Here is a 14,338-nt window from a genome sequence, read left to right as displayed (position 1 = left end):
CCTATGTAGAAGAGTGGTTATTAAAAAAAAGTAACAATGAAGTTTAGGATTTTTCAATAAAAAACTAAAATACTAAATATTTAGCATTTAAAATACTAGGTATTTTAGTACTGGAACTGTAGGCAGAGATTTGGATCAAATTCTAAAGTCCCCATATATCTAGGAGAGAGGAAAGATGTTAAGAATATACATAAAATGACTACAGGTAATTGTCCTTAAAGAAAAAAAAAAACACAGAAATCAGATGTATACATTTAAAAACAATAGCAGTGGGTTGAGGCGAATAAAGAAAACAGCCCCATGGAAAGTAAAAGTGGGGAAAAGCAAAGCAAAGAGGACACACAGCAGAGAACACATCCAAGCTGATGCCAACAGGAGGTCAGTTACCCTGACCTATTTCTTTTGGCACTGTACCAGCTTAATTTAGTAGGTCTGAAAATGAGGTGTCATGTCACACATCACCATGAGCTCACATCTGACCTCCAACTATTTTGAGATGACAGAGAAGGTGGATCATCCTTGAAAGGTTTGGAAGAACAGCCCTTGGAACAAGGCTGCAGTTGAGCAGCAAGGACTCTTAAGTTTTCTCCAGTTTGCCTTGCTGGAAGAAAATCAGAGGAAAAAACCCAGGAATTTATACAAGCTTGCCTACAGAAATGAAGTTATCAATTCATTCTGTAAGACTGGCACACACTGCTGAAACACAAATTTGAGTAAGGCAGTTGTGTTAACAAGATGTTCAATCATACCGCAATTTACAAACTGCAATGTCCAATCTATTAACTAATTATCCATCCAAACCCGAAGCTTCCAAACAGCATTTATGCGTTTCCTGTGCCAGTGGCAGCTCCCTTATGGGCCTCGGTTCTTCCTCCCTCTGCAGGCTTACATACAGAGAGAAGCGTTTTCCTGCAGTCTTTTCAGAAGCAGAGGTGAAGCCACAGAGGCTGCACCAGAAAGAATATGGGTGGACTTTACAAGCGAACAGGATTTGGTAATATCACAGAATATCCCGTGTGATGTATAAGGCATTTGAAGAGATCCATTCACTTCCTTAAGGCCATTATGAGGTCACCTCTAAACTAAAACCAACGGAGGGAAGCAATTGCCTTCAATCCACAAAGGTTCTCCGAGCACGTACTCTATTATGTGCTGGGCACTGCAGAGAATACAAAAGAGTAAAAGAAGAGGTCATCTCTCTCCTTGGGGAAGCAAGTCTAAGCCAGGCATAATGCACAGTTATTTATCCTTAGGTTTGAGATATAACAGATGTACCTTCTTTGTATTTGCTTTTACCAATTAATAGGCGTGCTTTGAGCCGCCAGATGCCGGGCAGCGTAGGAAGTGCTGGGATACTCTGGGGGCAGAGGAGGTTAAGGCATGAGATTTAAAAGTCCAATAACTCACAAGATTAATGACTGGCTTCAGATAATTGAGAAGCTGACTCAACAATGAATTGCACAATGAAGTCTGAATTATCCAAGTGTAAAAACAGATCTGTCCTTACCATAAAATGTTTAAATGAAATATCTTTATTTCCCTAGTCCAAAATCACTAGAAGAGTTCAAGACAGAACTGAATAACAGCTTCTCGAGGAGGCTGTAGAGCAAATTTACTCAATGAGTCATAAAACCTGTTTTTTATTCCTTAATTTTTGTTTTATTTGACAAATTATAATGGGGTACAAAGTGATAATTATAAAATGGAATTTGTTTTCATTTCTCCACAAACTTCCCAACTCCTTGCACTACCTACTGCCCATCACCCCCAGTCTGCCCTGCCCCGTCATAACGTATATGGCCACCATTCATCCACTCATCATAAAAATAATGTAATGAATGTAAGTGAACCCAACCAAAGAATTAGAACATTACCCCTACCTTACAGCACCTAGCACTTGCCTTGTATTCATGTTGTTTCCATCTTTACCTTTAATAAAATCTTAGCCAAAATGAGGACAAACACAGTTTACATTTTCATTGTCTGGGGAACTCCCTGATGCTCCATTTAAAAAACATGAACTAGTTCAGTGCTTACTCAAAGTATGGACCCCAGCCGAGGGGCTGGTCTGAAAACTGTTTAACACTGGTCCTGAATAAATAAGAAGCTTGAGCCAGAACATAAATCAACGATATCACTCAGAACACTGTTTAGTCAGTTGCAAGCAGGGTGTTGATTTACATTCTGGCACAGGCTCCTTATCTCATCACAGACCAGCTCTTTGAGAAGCATGAAACTCGTTGATTTCTAAGGTCCAAGCTAATTCTCAGAGCCTAGATCTTCCTATCGTTTAAAGCTATAATGTTAACCACTGCATGAACAGATCAGTGCTGTCAACTGAGTCCAGGAAGTACTGACCGGTACAGTTGGCTTCGTCAGACCAGTCCCTGCAGTCGTTGTCCCCGTCACACACCCAGGAGGAGCGGATGCACATGCCAGAACTGCAGTTGTACTCGTCACTCCGGCACTGGTGCATTTCTGCAGGTGAGACCACAAACAGAGAGGTGAGGACAAAAGCTTGTTCAGAATTTTGTCTCTGGTGTGAAAGTTCTCATAAAGGACGGAGATGGACCCATGATCACCAATGATCCATAGAGACCATGAACGAAGAGACTTTTACCAGGGACATAAGGTCATTTGGCAGCTTTCAGTCAGTGTGCCGCAAGTGGGTTACAGGGTGCCGCAAATGGCTGAGATTCTGAGATCCTCAGACCCTTAGAGTTGCTTGCCTCTTGACAACAGCATCCTTGTCCATTCATCCCATCTCTCCACATATATTATTGTCTATGCTTGCTATGATGGAAAGAGGTTAGGAAGCAGTGATAGAGGAGGCCAGGGAGCAGAACTTTCAAGAAACAGGGGACTCCTACAGACACAGCCTGTGGTTTGAGAAAAGGAGCACCAAGAGGTCTGCATGTGCTGATCACCATGAGATGCTCAGTCAGAGAGAGTAAAATCAGAGCCGAGCTCCCAAAACGGGGGAAACGTAACTCGGGACTTTCTGTGGGCAGAGCTCCAGGGATGTGGGTGGATGCGCTGTCTCTAGAAGGGTGGGGGCCTGGTACGAACCAACCAGTAGAGCTTGACCAAGAAGGGGAAGGAGGCTGCCCTGGCAACAGCCTTCAAAGCTCCTGGGGAGATCATAAAGACAGAATGCTATAGACTGAGCCTATAAACAATAGCAATGTATTTCTCTCGGTTCTAGAGGCTAGGAAAATTCAAATGTTTATACTTCATATGTTGAAACTTCAAATTCATTATGTTGAAACTTAATCACCAATGTGATATTACTAAGAGATGGGGCCTTTGTGAGGTAATTAAGTCACGGGGGGAGCCCTCATGAAGGGTTTAGTGTCCTTATGAAAGAGGTGGGAGGGAGCTGTTCACTCCTTCTGCCACGCTTGTGTACAGAGAGAAGCATTTCCCTGCAGTCCTTCCAGAAGCAGAGGTGCCATCTGACGATGCAGTGAAGGTACCATCTATGAGGAACAGGCCCTCACTAGACAAAAAGTCTGCTGGCACCTCAATCTTGGACCTCCCAGTCTCCAGCACTGTGAGAAACAAAATACTACTGTTTATAAATTACCTACACTAAGTATTTTGTTATCACAGCCCAAACAGACTATGGCATAGAACTTTCACATGGAGTTTACAGAGCCTCAGAAAACAGGAGCAGCCAAGCGTGGGGCCCGAGGCAGCCATCTCAGTCATTCTCCCCAAGAGGCTTGTTGATGGCAAAGCTGGTAAATCAGATATTTATGAGGAAGAGTTTGGAAACTTACGAAGAGGACCTGCATCAGAGGATGGGGCTAACTGGGACGCTGGGATGAATTCAGGACAAACTAGTAAGAATGGGACATGAACAGAGGATCCGGGGGGCTGAAACTGTTCCACAGTCAAACATGTGCCCTGTACGTGAGCTCGATGATACCAGAAAGAGGGAACCATGTGGAGTTTCCTTCTTACTAGGGCAAAACTAGCCACACATTTCAACCTTCTAAGAGTGCTGGGAAAGGAATGGCAGGGATGAAGGGAAAATAGTTGCACATTCCAAGGACATGTTTTCAGGCACTTGAAGAAGGAAAACTGGGAATTTTTTAAAAACCTTCCAAGAGCCAGGCTAGGGGTATTATCCATGTGGAAGTGGCCTAGGCTGTGCTCTCCTGGTTAAATCGTGTTGAGATGATTTACAAGCTGCCCTAGCTCCCCTTATTTCAGCCACTGTGAGTCAAACCACCTGCTCATAATCAAGCAGGCTGTGTCCATGTGCACAAGCACAGCGTGGCTGGACCTGCCCCCGTGGACAGGGAGAGAGGGCCGAGTAGGGCCTGGCCAACTCATCACCATGTCTGGGTCAGTGTCTGGCCTCCGCTCTCACTTCCCTCTCATGCCTCAATCTGGCACACCATGCTGATTGCATAATGTCTCCTTTGGTGGTCAGCAACTATGAGTCTGGGACCGAGGACGGTTAACTAAGATGGGTCTCATGAAACTGACACGGAGGTACTGTGCAACAGAAATAGTGCAGGATTAGAAAACAGGAGACATGGATTCCAGTTCCCCATTCTGACACAACTAATTGTGTTACCTTGAATAAGCCCCCTGACCTCAACAGACCTCAGTCACTCTAGAAAGTAGAAATTAAAAGGATTGGACCAGAGAATCTCTATCATTCCTTGGAATTGTAACCCACTGTTTTTCTAAATATAAAAATGTCCATTCAGAAAACAGATGCTCACTCAATGCCTATACCATCTGCTGACTTCTAATAATAACAAAGTTGAATGAATTAAATTGGTTAAAAAAAAAAGAACAGTTCACAGAGGTGCAGATTTGTGTCTTCAGCGGGCTAATCTCACACACACTCAGACATGTGGGCCAAGCCTGTAGAGCTGTTAATAACTCCCTGAATTCATTCAGAAATTTACTTCCTTATCATCACCTTTTGTCCTTGTAGCATCTCTCCAAAGCAAAGCAGGGTCCATTTCTCCATTTTTCAGATTAGAAAACAAAGGCTAATCTAAGAGTAAGTGACAGGAGCTGAGTCTCGGCTCCATCTTTTCTGACCATGAATCATGAGGGTTCGGTTCTGCTGGAGACGCTTGATCCAGAGACCCTAGATTCCCATTCACTTTGGATCAAGTGTCTCCAGCAGAACTGAATCCTCATGAGAAGCAGAAAACAAGCTCTTTAAGAATGGAACAGAGAAATTACTCAACCCCACCACGTGGATGGAGAAAGCCATTCAGCTAGAATATCATAAATCCTGAGATGGCGATCAGGAAACCAGTACACACCAGTACAGCCCTGTGAGGGCGCCCGATGAACCCCTCTCCAGAGCAGGGTTTCAGGATGTGGCGTCCCCTTACCACAATGACTTTCATCGCTGTTGTCTCCACAGTCATCCTCCAGGTCACATTTATAGGAGAGTGGGATACAAGTCCCAGACTCCTGGCAACGAAACTGGGTGTCCAGGTCACAGATGGTGGTAGCTAAAATGGGAGAGAAAGATGACATACTCCTTAGGTACAATTAACTTCCCACAAATGTAAACATCCTACTGGAAACCCCATTAAAAAATAGAAGAAAGCAGATATTAATTGTAGCAACAGAAATTAAACCTAGACTTACAGAAGAAATAAATTGCATCAGAGCCTGAAATTTACAACCGAGAGAGATAAGGGCATATCTTTCTGTGGACAGCTTCCAGATTGGAATAGGACTGGGAAAAGTGAGAAGCTGTCATCTGTTGGGGAGAGAAAGTGACAGGCTAGATTACCTCCTAAGATCCCTTCAGACGCGAAAAGTGTCTTCCTAAATAAGTGGCAGAAATACCTTTATCTACAAAACTACCTTTAGAGAAGCTCAATTTCACCCAAGAAGTTAGCACTTCACTGTACAGATGGTAAAGGCAACATGGAGGTAGAATTCCACAGCAGGAACATAGACTCTGTCTGCAGTCGGTCAAGACTGGGCATCAAATCCTGGCTCTACCTTTTCCTGGGGAAATTAATTTTCATCTCCCTATGGCTCAGTTTTCCCAACAGTAACATTGGGTAAGATAACATGTCCAAGTGTTTGAGATCACTGTCAGAGAGACTAGATTTGTTTTTTTGTTTTTTGAGATGGAGTCTTGCTCTGTTGCCCAGGCAGGAGTACAGTGGTGCAATCTCGGCTCACTACAACCTCCACCTCCCAGGTACAAGTGATTTCTCCTGCCTCAGCCTCCCAAGTAGCTGGGATTACAGGCACCCACCACCAGCCCCAGTTAATTTTTTTATTTTTAGTGCAGACGGGGTTTTGTCACATTGGCCAGGCTGGTCTTGAACTCCTGGCCTCAAGTGATCTGCCTGCATCGGCCTCCCAAAGTGCTGGGATTACAGGCATGAGCCACTGGGCCCAGCCAGAAAGACTAGATTTGCATTGAATCTGCTACCTACAACTTACTTAACCTACCTTTACCTTTATTTAAAGACAAATCAGGGAACAAGTTTGGAACCAGAGCCTATTAAATAGGATGTAAATATAATGGGCTCTCAACAAATGTCACTTCTCTTCCTCATCATTCCTCATGTCCTTCTGGCATTAGAATGGATATAGAATTAGATTTTTCTTCCTCTCCTAAGTAGATATTTCCTGTGCTTAAGCACAATCCCTGGCACCCCGAGAAACACCTTCCAGGAAAGGCGAGGGGAAGGCTGCTCTCAGGAGCAGTGAAAGGCTGACCCAGGAGGTAAAATGTGGCAGAACAGAATCCTGGCACAGGGGAGGGGTTATCGTGCACGAAATGCCAAATAGCAATGCTGCCGTTAGACATCCTGGCAGCTCTTATTTGAGGCTCCATTTCTTCTCTGTAATTGAGCTCGTGGTGGGAGGCAGGGGATGAATGCAAAATGACAAGACTGCAGGGATTCACGTCAAAACCCTGAGTGCCTGACAGCCACCCAGCTGAAGGAATCTGTGTAAGAGGGAGGGAAACCCACTGACACCCTCCTGCATCCCCGTGTCCCCCTCCTCCACTGCTCCCTGGCAGCTGGCAGGGTGCCTCACTTAACTCCCCACATGGCAGTACTCGCCACGGCAGTCCCTTTCTGCAGCCCTGCTTAGAAACAGGGAACCTCTCTCCTCCACACGCAACCACCTTGATGAGGGAGACACGTGTGCAGGCACAGATAAGCCCCTCTCTCCATTCCCAGGCTCTGAGTTTTAAATCCTTCTGGTTCCTCCTCTCCACACCTCAGCTCCATCTGACATGTGTAGACCTGAGCCAGGTGAACTAGGGAGATGACAGAACAGAAAGCAGGTCTCGGGGTCTCCGGAAAGTGAATCCTGGTTGACATTCACACCAAGCTGGGAGGAGGGCAGGGCCAGCTCCATACTTCATGCATAACTGTGCAGTCTGCAACAGCGCTCAGGGGCTGGGTGGGAGGAAGCCACTGGGGGCAGCAGGTGCCTCCCAAAAGATGCAGGTCTTCATTCCTCTCAAAACTCGGAGCCAATACAAGATTCAGCCTGTCCATTTAGTAGAAACCAAGCCCAAGGGCACAAGGAGGAATGCTGGGTCGCCTGCGTCCCTCACTTGGATATGAGGTCATCTGGTTTGTATCTCACTGCTTCCACTGTGCCTAATTATGTCTGGGCAATTTCCTTGCAACTTGTTAATTCTAAGAAGCATCTTCTATCCCACCCAGATATGTAATAAACTCCTTTCCGTTATCTGCTTCAATGCTGTTAATAAGCATTAATGTTTTTAAAGAGCTTTGGCTATTCCCCTACAAATATCACACCTTCCTGCAACTCTGGTAGGTAGAGGAGGCTTTATAGGCCTTATTTTTTGCAGAAAAGACACAGAGAGGCCAGTGCTTTCCCAAATCTGCCATTCTGCAAATAAGCTCTTCTCCCTCGGTGGGAAAGGCATCCTCTGAAGCCAAGGGAGAACGATTAAGGAAAGGCTTTGTGAATAACCCTCTATCAGTCAAAAGGGGGAGTCTGTAGGATTGCAGGGCCCAGATGTGTTTAATGAGCTGGATACTTCTCAAGTTGCTTTCTGGGTGAAGTGGCAGGGGAGCCAGGCACAGGCCCCATGGATGACTGGCTAAATGAGTATCTAGAGCTGCCCATTAATCTGTTCTTACAGTACAAATGGGTAAATGAGCCCCTGGGTTGCCAAAGGTAAAATATTTAAAAGAGAAGCTTCTGACTTGGTTCCTGCTTCTGGTCTCTCTCCATCAAACGCATTCTGCCGAGTCACTCCTTATCCTTCCAAAGATGAACTTTTATCACATCACATCAGTGGTTCCCAACTGCTTCTCCCATAAAGTCCACAAAGCCCTTGCTGCCCTGGGCCCCACCCATTCATCCAACTTCACCTTGGCCCCTGTGCCCATGCCCATTCCCCATAACTCAAACCAGTTTCCCGGCCACGCCAGCTTCCCCACATGCTGCTCTCTTGCCTGTGAATTGATTCCCTTCACCTCTGCTTGGCTCACCCCAGACACTCTCCAGAGCTCTTTGCTAGGGCCTGCCCAAGTTTGCTTTGGGTGCCCATCCTTCATGAACATGACACTTCCCCATCGCAGTGCCCATCGCTCTACTATAACTGCCTATTTTTCTGACTCCTACTTCAGACTGTGAACTCCGTTTCCACCTTGATCGGCAATATATATGCAGGCCCAGTACACAGCCTGGAACACAGGGTGTATAGCAACTGCTCGTTGAGTGAGTGCATGACTAACGAAAGGGAAAATCATCTCCTTATAAGATAATGTCGAAGCTATTAGAAATTAAGTGAAGAAAAGATAGTGAACATTTGTGGTTCATAAACTATCTGTTATTTGTGGTTGTTTGGTTTTCTTTAACTTCTGCTAACCACAGTTTTATACTTTAGAAGTCAGACCTTAAAAGTTATACAGCTCAAAGATGACATTTACATGGCAGGTACACCAATGGCCCCACACTGTAGGCCAAGCTATGCATTACTAACCAATGAAAACAATCTCTCTTGAGCCTGATAGGTAGCCAGCATCGACTAACTGGAGTAAATACTCATTTCCCATCCCTAAAAAGGCTGAATATTGAATTTCCAAATCAAAGAATATCACGTGTTTACTCACGCAAGTCACCAGTTTTATTACAGAGCCACAGCCAAGACCAGAGCCCAGACTGCCAAATCAGTTCAGTTTCAGCCATATGATGTTTATTTATAAATCTCTTGTAATGAGTGGTACTTCTGGGGTGGTTAAAAACATATTATGTATATAATACTAATCCTATATATCTAATATCTACCTGTATGTGGAAATATGTTTTTTCTGTCATCCAAGCCCCATCCACTCAGACGGGCATCACCAATCATGGGTGGCCCTCACCCTAGACCTTAGGCCCTCAGCCTGGGAAGAGCCAACCAGGCTTCTGAGTAATGGCAAATGCTTAACGTCCAACACAGAACACTCACGGCAGTTTCTCTCATCGCTCATGTCTCCACAGTCGTTGTCGAAGTCACACCACCAGATGCTGTTGATACAGTTCCCGTTGCTGCAGCGATACTGGTTGCGGAGACAGGTGTTCTCTACCCATCAGAGTGCGGCAGGGGAGGAAATGAAACCAATATTATTCTCACTGCTGGACCACAGGACTTTCTCTCTGGCGTTTCCCTTCCTTTAGTAACATGGTGGTAAAGGGGGAGGAAGAACGCCAAGCACACATGTATACAGGGAAGGAAATGTCCCATACTAGCCTCTTGCTTTCCTCTTTTAGTTAAAATCAAAGGAGAGAAGGCTTGCTGGAAGAAATGCTTAGGAAGGATAACCACGACACCAATTGAGTCTATTGGGTAGTGAATAGAGTACATCAACATTACAAAATACTAATTACACACAGAACTCCTTAATGGACTGTGTCTACACAGTATTAAAACATACAGATTCAATATATCTATAGGCATGTTTATATATATATGGTTATATATATCCATATATATTCTATCTATCAAGCAAATGAGTTACAAAGATTTTCTCAATACTCGGAGACTTTTTTCTACTTTTTTCTACATGACTACTTTAAAGCAAGCAATTAAAATTCCTTACAGAAAAAAATGTATTGTTTGGCAAACTGCATCGAGGACATGTGATGACTGGTCTCTTATATGGATAATCAAAGGCATTCTAATGGGAAATATGGAGTAGCTTTCTTCCCCTTCTCTTGGAATTTAGTGTTGATTTTATTTCTTTCCAAACAGTTTTAAGATTGTATCCACAGCCTGAAAGAAAGTCTCTTGTTTCTAAGAAAGAAAGGCTCATCATTTTTCTGTTTATATTTCTTAAGGAAGATTGACTAAAAGGCTTGTATTGTGTGTTTCACTGCCTTGGACTTGGGCTGCTATGAGAAGCAGGGTTAGGATTACAAAGCAAATAGAGTAGGCACGGTGGCTCACGCCTGTGATCCCAGCTCCTTGAGAGGCAGAGGAGGGAGGATCCCTTGAGCCTAGACGTTCAAGAGCGGACTGGACAACAAAGTGAGAACTCATCCCTGTAAAAGAAATTAGCCGGACTCGTGCCGGTAGTCCTAGCTTCATGGGAAGCTGAGACAGGAGGATCCCTTAAGCCCAGGAGTTTGAGTTGAGGCTGCAGTGAGCCATGAATGTGCCAGCCTGGGCAATACAGCAAGACCCTGTCTCTTTCCTGCCTCTTTAAAATGTTTAAAAAAAAAAAAAAAGGCAAATAGAATCACAGACAAGGAAAAGCATAAATTCTGGCCATCAATCCATGTACTTCATGGCAAGGTGCCCTTGCAGGGCTTCACCTCACTCACAGAAACATGAAGCTGGAGGGTAGAGAAGTGGTGAGGATAAAAATTACACAGGAAGGAAAAATTTTTAAATTTCGGAGGAAAGAAATTTTGAATCTCTATATTCCAATTCAGAGGGGGAGTGGGCATAAGGCTTGCTATCGCCACTTGGTCACGGCATGAAAGTCTAGACTCAAAGCGCTTTGCAAACATTGGTCTGAAAGTTCAGGACACGCTGGGCTAGGCTATGGTGAGAGGATGGACAACCGTTAGGTAAGAGTAAGTCAACACGGAAGGAGTCACCCTGGTTATTTTTCCAGTCAGGCTGGTCCAACTTATGCAAAACAGGAGAAGGTAAGAAACCTGGATGTGAGGGACGGGTGAGGAAAGGAAGAAGCAAAAGAATAAAAAGGGAGACCCTGAAGAAAGCCTGTGCCACCTGACATGAAACCAAAAACCACAGCTACTCCTTAGAAAGGCACAGCGTAGGCCTGTTCTGAATGAGGCCTGAAGGGCCTCTTTGACCCTTACCAGGCCTTAGAACCCAAACCAGTATTCTTGTAAATATCTGGTAGGTTTGATTTTTACCTTGGACTTTTTCCAATAACCGGAAAAGGTCAGGAAACAGAGAGCTATCCCTCCCACCCCTGGCGGGGGAGCAGGAAACAAAGGAAGGAGGATGACAGGCAAAAAAGAAAAAGGGAAGTACCTTCTTTGACACAGGTATTGTTCTTGAGCTGATAGCCCTGGGGGCAGTCACACATCAGGTCCCCTGACGGAAGCACACTGCTGGACACACCCTCTGGACACCTGCAGCTTCTACTGTTGTTGGCCTTGGGCAGGCACAGCAGGCTGCATGGCCTGGGCACACACGCATTGCTTCCTGGAGGGCAGACAAACAGCAGCAGGCAGGTTAATACACACCACGAGGGAGGTACCGAATACATAAAGGAGACCCACTGTAACTTCCTCGTCTGACGGAAAGGACAGCGGGAAGCTCTAAAGGGTCAAGGGGCAAGCTCTGGGGAGCTTACTGTGCCGAAAACTTCTGCTCAGTATAACCAGTGACTTGCATCCTGTCTTCAGCCAGATCAGACTGCCCCAGAGCCAAGCCAGGCAGCAGTGTTCCTCCTGGGAATTTGGAATTGGGTTACTGAAAGACAAGAAAGCAACCAAGGAACTGGAGCCAGGGAAAGGGTCATAGAATGTGGGTGTTGAAGTAGCACATGGCAAGCCAAAACTGTGTGGAAGTCATAACTCTGGGTATGCAGATAAGCTCAGTCTGCAGACAGTCAGGAGACTAAAAGAGACTTACGGAGGTGCCAGGCATGGCAGCATATGCACCTGTAGCCCCAGCTACTCAGGAGGCTGAGGCAGGAGGATCGCTCAAGCCTGGGAGCTCGAATCCAGCCTGGGCAATATAGCAAGATCCTATCTCTTAAATTTTTTTTTTAAATTTAAAAAAGAATCAGAATGTCTTTGGATTTCTCGATCACAACACTGGTGGCTATAATATAGTTGAACACTGCCTTGAAAATTCTGAATAAATTGTTTTTTAAAAAAGAAAGAGACTTATGGAGAGAAGAGGCCTAACGAGAGGGAAAGAGAATGAACAGCTCCAGTCCCCATGAGGCTCTCCTAGACTTCCATCTTTGGGCTCCTTTAGTCATTCCATAAAACCATTCACTTGAGCTAGCCTGGGTGGGTTTCTGCTCCTTAGGGCCCCAAAGGCCATAGTTAAAACATATACCTGATTAATGGTGAGCCCAGGACAAAAATCCAGGCCTCCCCTTCTCAGTTCCTTTGTGCCAGAGTGCAGCTCAAGAGCTAAATGAGGAGCCAACCACAGCACTCACCAGTCACTGCTGTGCAATGAGTTTATGTAAGGACTAGTGCATGACGATCGAGCCCACTCCTGCCAATCTTTTCTCTGGTTCAGCTTACCAAAGGTAGCACCAGAGAGAGTTGGTAAAATCCATCATTGCACTCTTGAGAAGGAGCCTTTGCGGATGAACAAAGGTGGCAAAAGTGCCATCCCATCCCCTACGTCGTTGCAGGGATGGCGGGTAAGAGGATATATAAACCATTTTATAACAATCTGAAACATGATACAACTATGGGGTCACAGAAACTGTGAAATCATGTTTTTTCTTTTGACTCAATTATTAATCATGAAAATGGGGAAAATGAACACAAACACTTAGATAAAACTCAATTGCTAATCCTTCATTTGTGCTATGTCATGGACAGAGACACCCTCCCACACATCAGCACCATATCCAAATCATCTGTTGCCATCCAGCCAAGCGTTCATCTAAGTCATGTGTATCCTGGCCTACAGGTTAGACGAAGTTCATTAATGGCAATCAGTGTCAATATGGATAATATACTCAGTAGCTTTGGGTGTGTGGGCACCTCATTGGTTAGTTTACATTATGAATAAAAATAAAAATCACAATGCTATGGCAACAATGTTATTATGATGCCAAGGAAAAGAGTAAGAGGCATTACCAAAGAGAGAAAACATACACGTCCAGAGGAAGGGAAGTCCCTATGATGAAACATTCCAAAAGGTTCAGTAAATAATCAATCATAACAGCTTAATTACCAGAGCAGCATAGCAGACTAACTAGGTGACTACAGCAGAAGCCCCAGACATCCCTTCACTCTGATCTATTAGTGGGCACAGACCGCTCCTCTAGTTCAAAGGTACAGGCCACTGGCTACCAGAGAGAATGCAGAATTGACAAAGAGCCACCACTCATGAGAAACAACTCAAACAAGGATGTGGGAACATGTGTTTTGTATTCAAAGGACAATATATCACTCAAAATGTTCCAAGATCCTGAACAATAACAGAATATGATGTTATCTTAAAATACTCTATTACTGGCTGGGTGCAGTGGCTCACACCTGTAATCCCAGCCCTTTGGGAGGCCGAGGTGGGAGGATCACTGGAGCCCAGGAGTTCGAGACCACCCTGAGCAACATAGTGAAGACCGTCTCTACAAAAAAAATAAACACAATTAGCTGGGTACACATCTGTGATCCCAGCCACTCCAGAGGCTGAAGTGGGAGGATCGCTTAAGCCCAGGAGGCAGAGGCTGCAGTTAGCTGAGATAGCACCACTGCACTCCAGCCTGGGCAACAGAGCCACAGCCTGTCTCAAAAATAAACAAAACAAACAAATAAAAAATCTACTCTACTACAGGATGATTTTTTCCACAGGGATCGTGTCTGTAAAATAACGTAACTAACATTTTCATATGCAGAGCAAATATTCCTATCCAAACAAGCAAGAGCTAAGAGCAGAGAACTCAAAATGGGGTATCATACTTCAGGAGGCTGATCTAGGCAGAGATGTATGAAACTGTACTCTGAGGCAGTAACCAGCGACAAATTCCAAACCAAGCCAACCAAGTCACTGATCATGAGAGGCAGGCAGGGCAGGAATGTCTAGGCTGGTAGGAAGCCAGAGAATGGAAAACGGGAGAGGTGCATCAGAGAGAACCTGGAAGAAGATGGAACTCCTATGATGGCAATTCCACCACAG

General features: G+C 44.9%; 1 protein-coding gene across 1 annotated transcript in view; it reads right to left on the bottom strand.

Moving 5' to 3' along the window:
* The window catches only part of SORL1 (sortilin related receptor 1), a 178,198-nt gene that overhangs the window by 52,191 nt on the left and 111,669 nt on the right, over positions 1 to 14,338 (bottom strand). The window contains exons 22-25 of the mRNA XM_038005081.2: positions 11,495 to 11,668; positions 9,455 to 9,568; positions 5,370 to 5,492; positions 2,359 to 2,478 (exon numbers count right to left, since the gene is read on the bottom strand). Of these exons, the coding sequence (XP_037861009.2) occupies positions 2,359 to 2,478; positions 5,370 to 5,492; positions 9,455 to 9,568; positions 11,495 to 11,668 (531 nt within the window). The remainder of the gene's footprint in view (positions 1 to 2,358; positions 2,479 to 5,369; positions 5,493 to 9,454; positions 9,569 to 11,494; positions 11,669 to 14,338) is intronic.

This window comes from Chlorocebus sabaeus, chromosome 1 (assembly GCF_047675955.1).
Source record: "Chlorocebus sabaeus isolate Y175 chromosome 1, mChlSab1.0.hap1, whole genome shotgun sequence".
NCBI classification, from domain to species: Eukaryota; Metazoa; Chordata; class Mammalia; order Primates; family Cercopithecidae; genus Chlorocebus; species Chlorocebus sabaeus.
The sequence above is the reverse complement of the archived record's forward strand: the minus strand, read 5'-3'. Positions and strand labels throughout refer to the sequence as shown.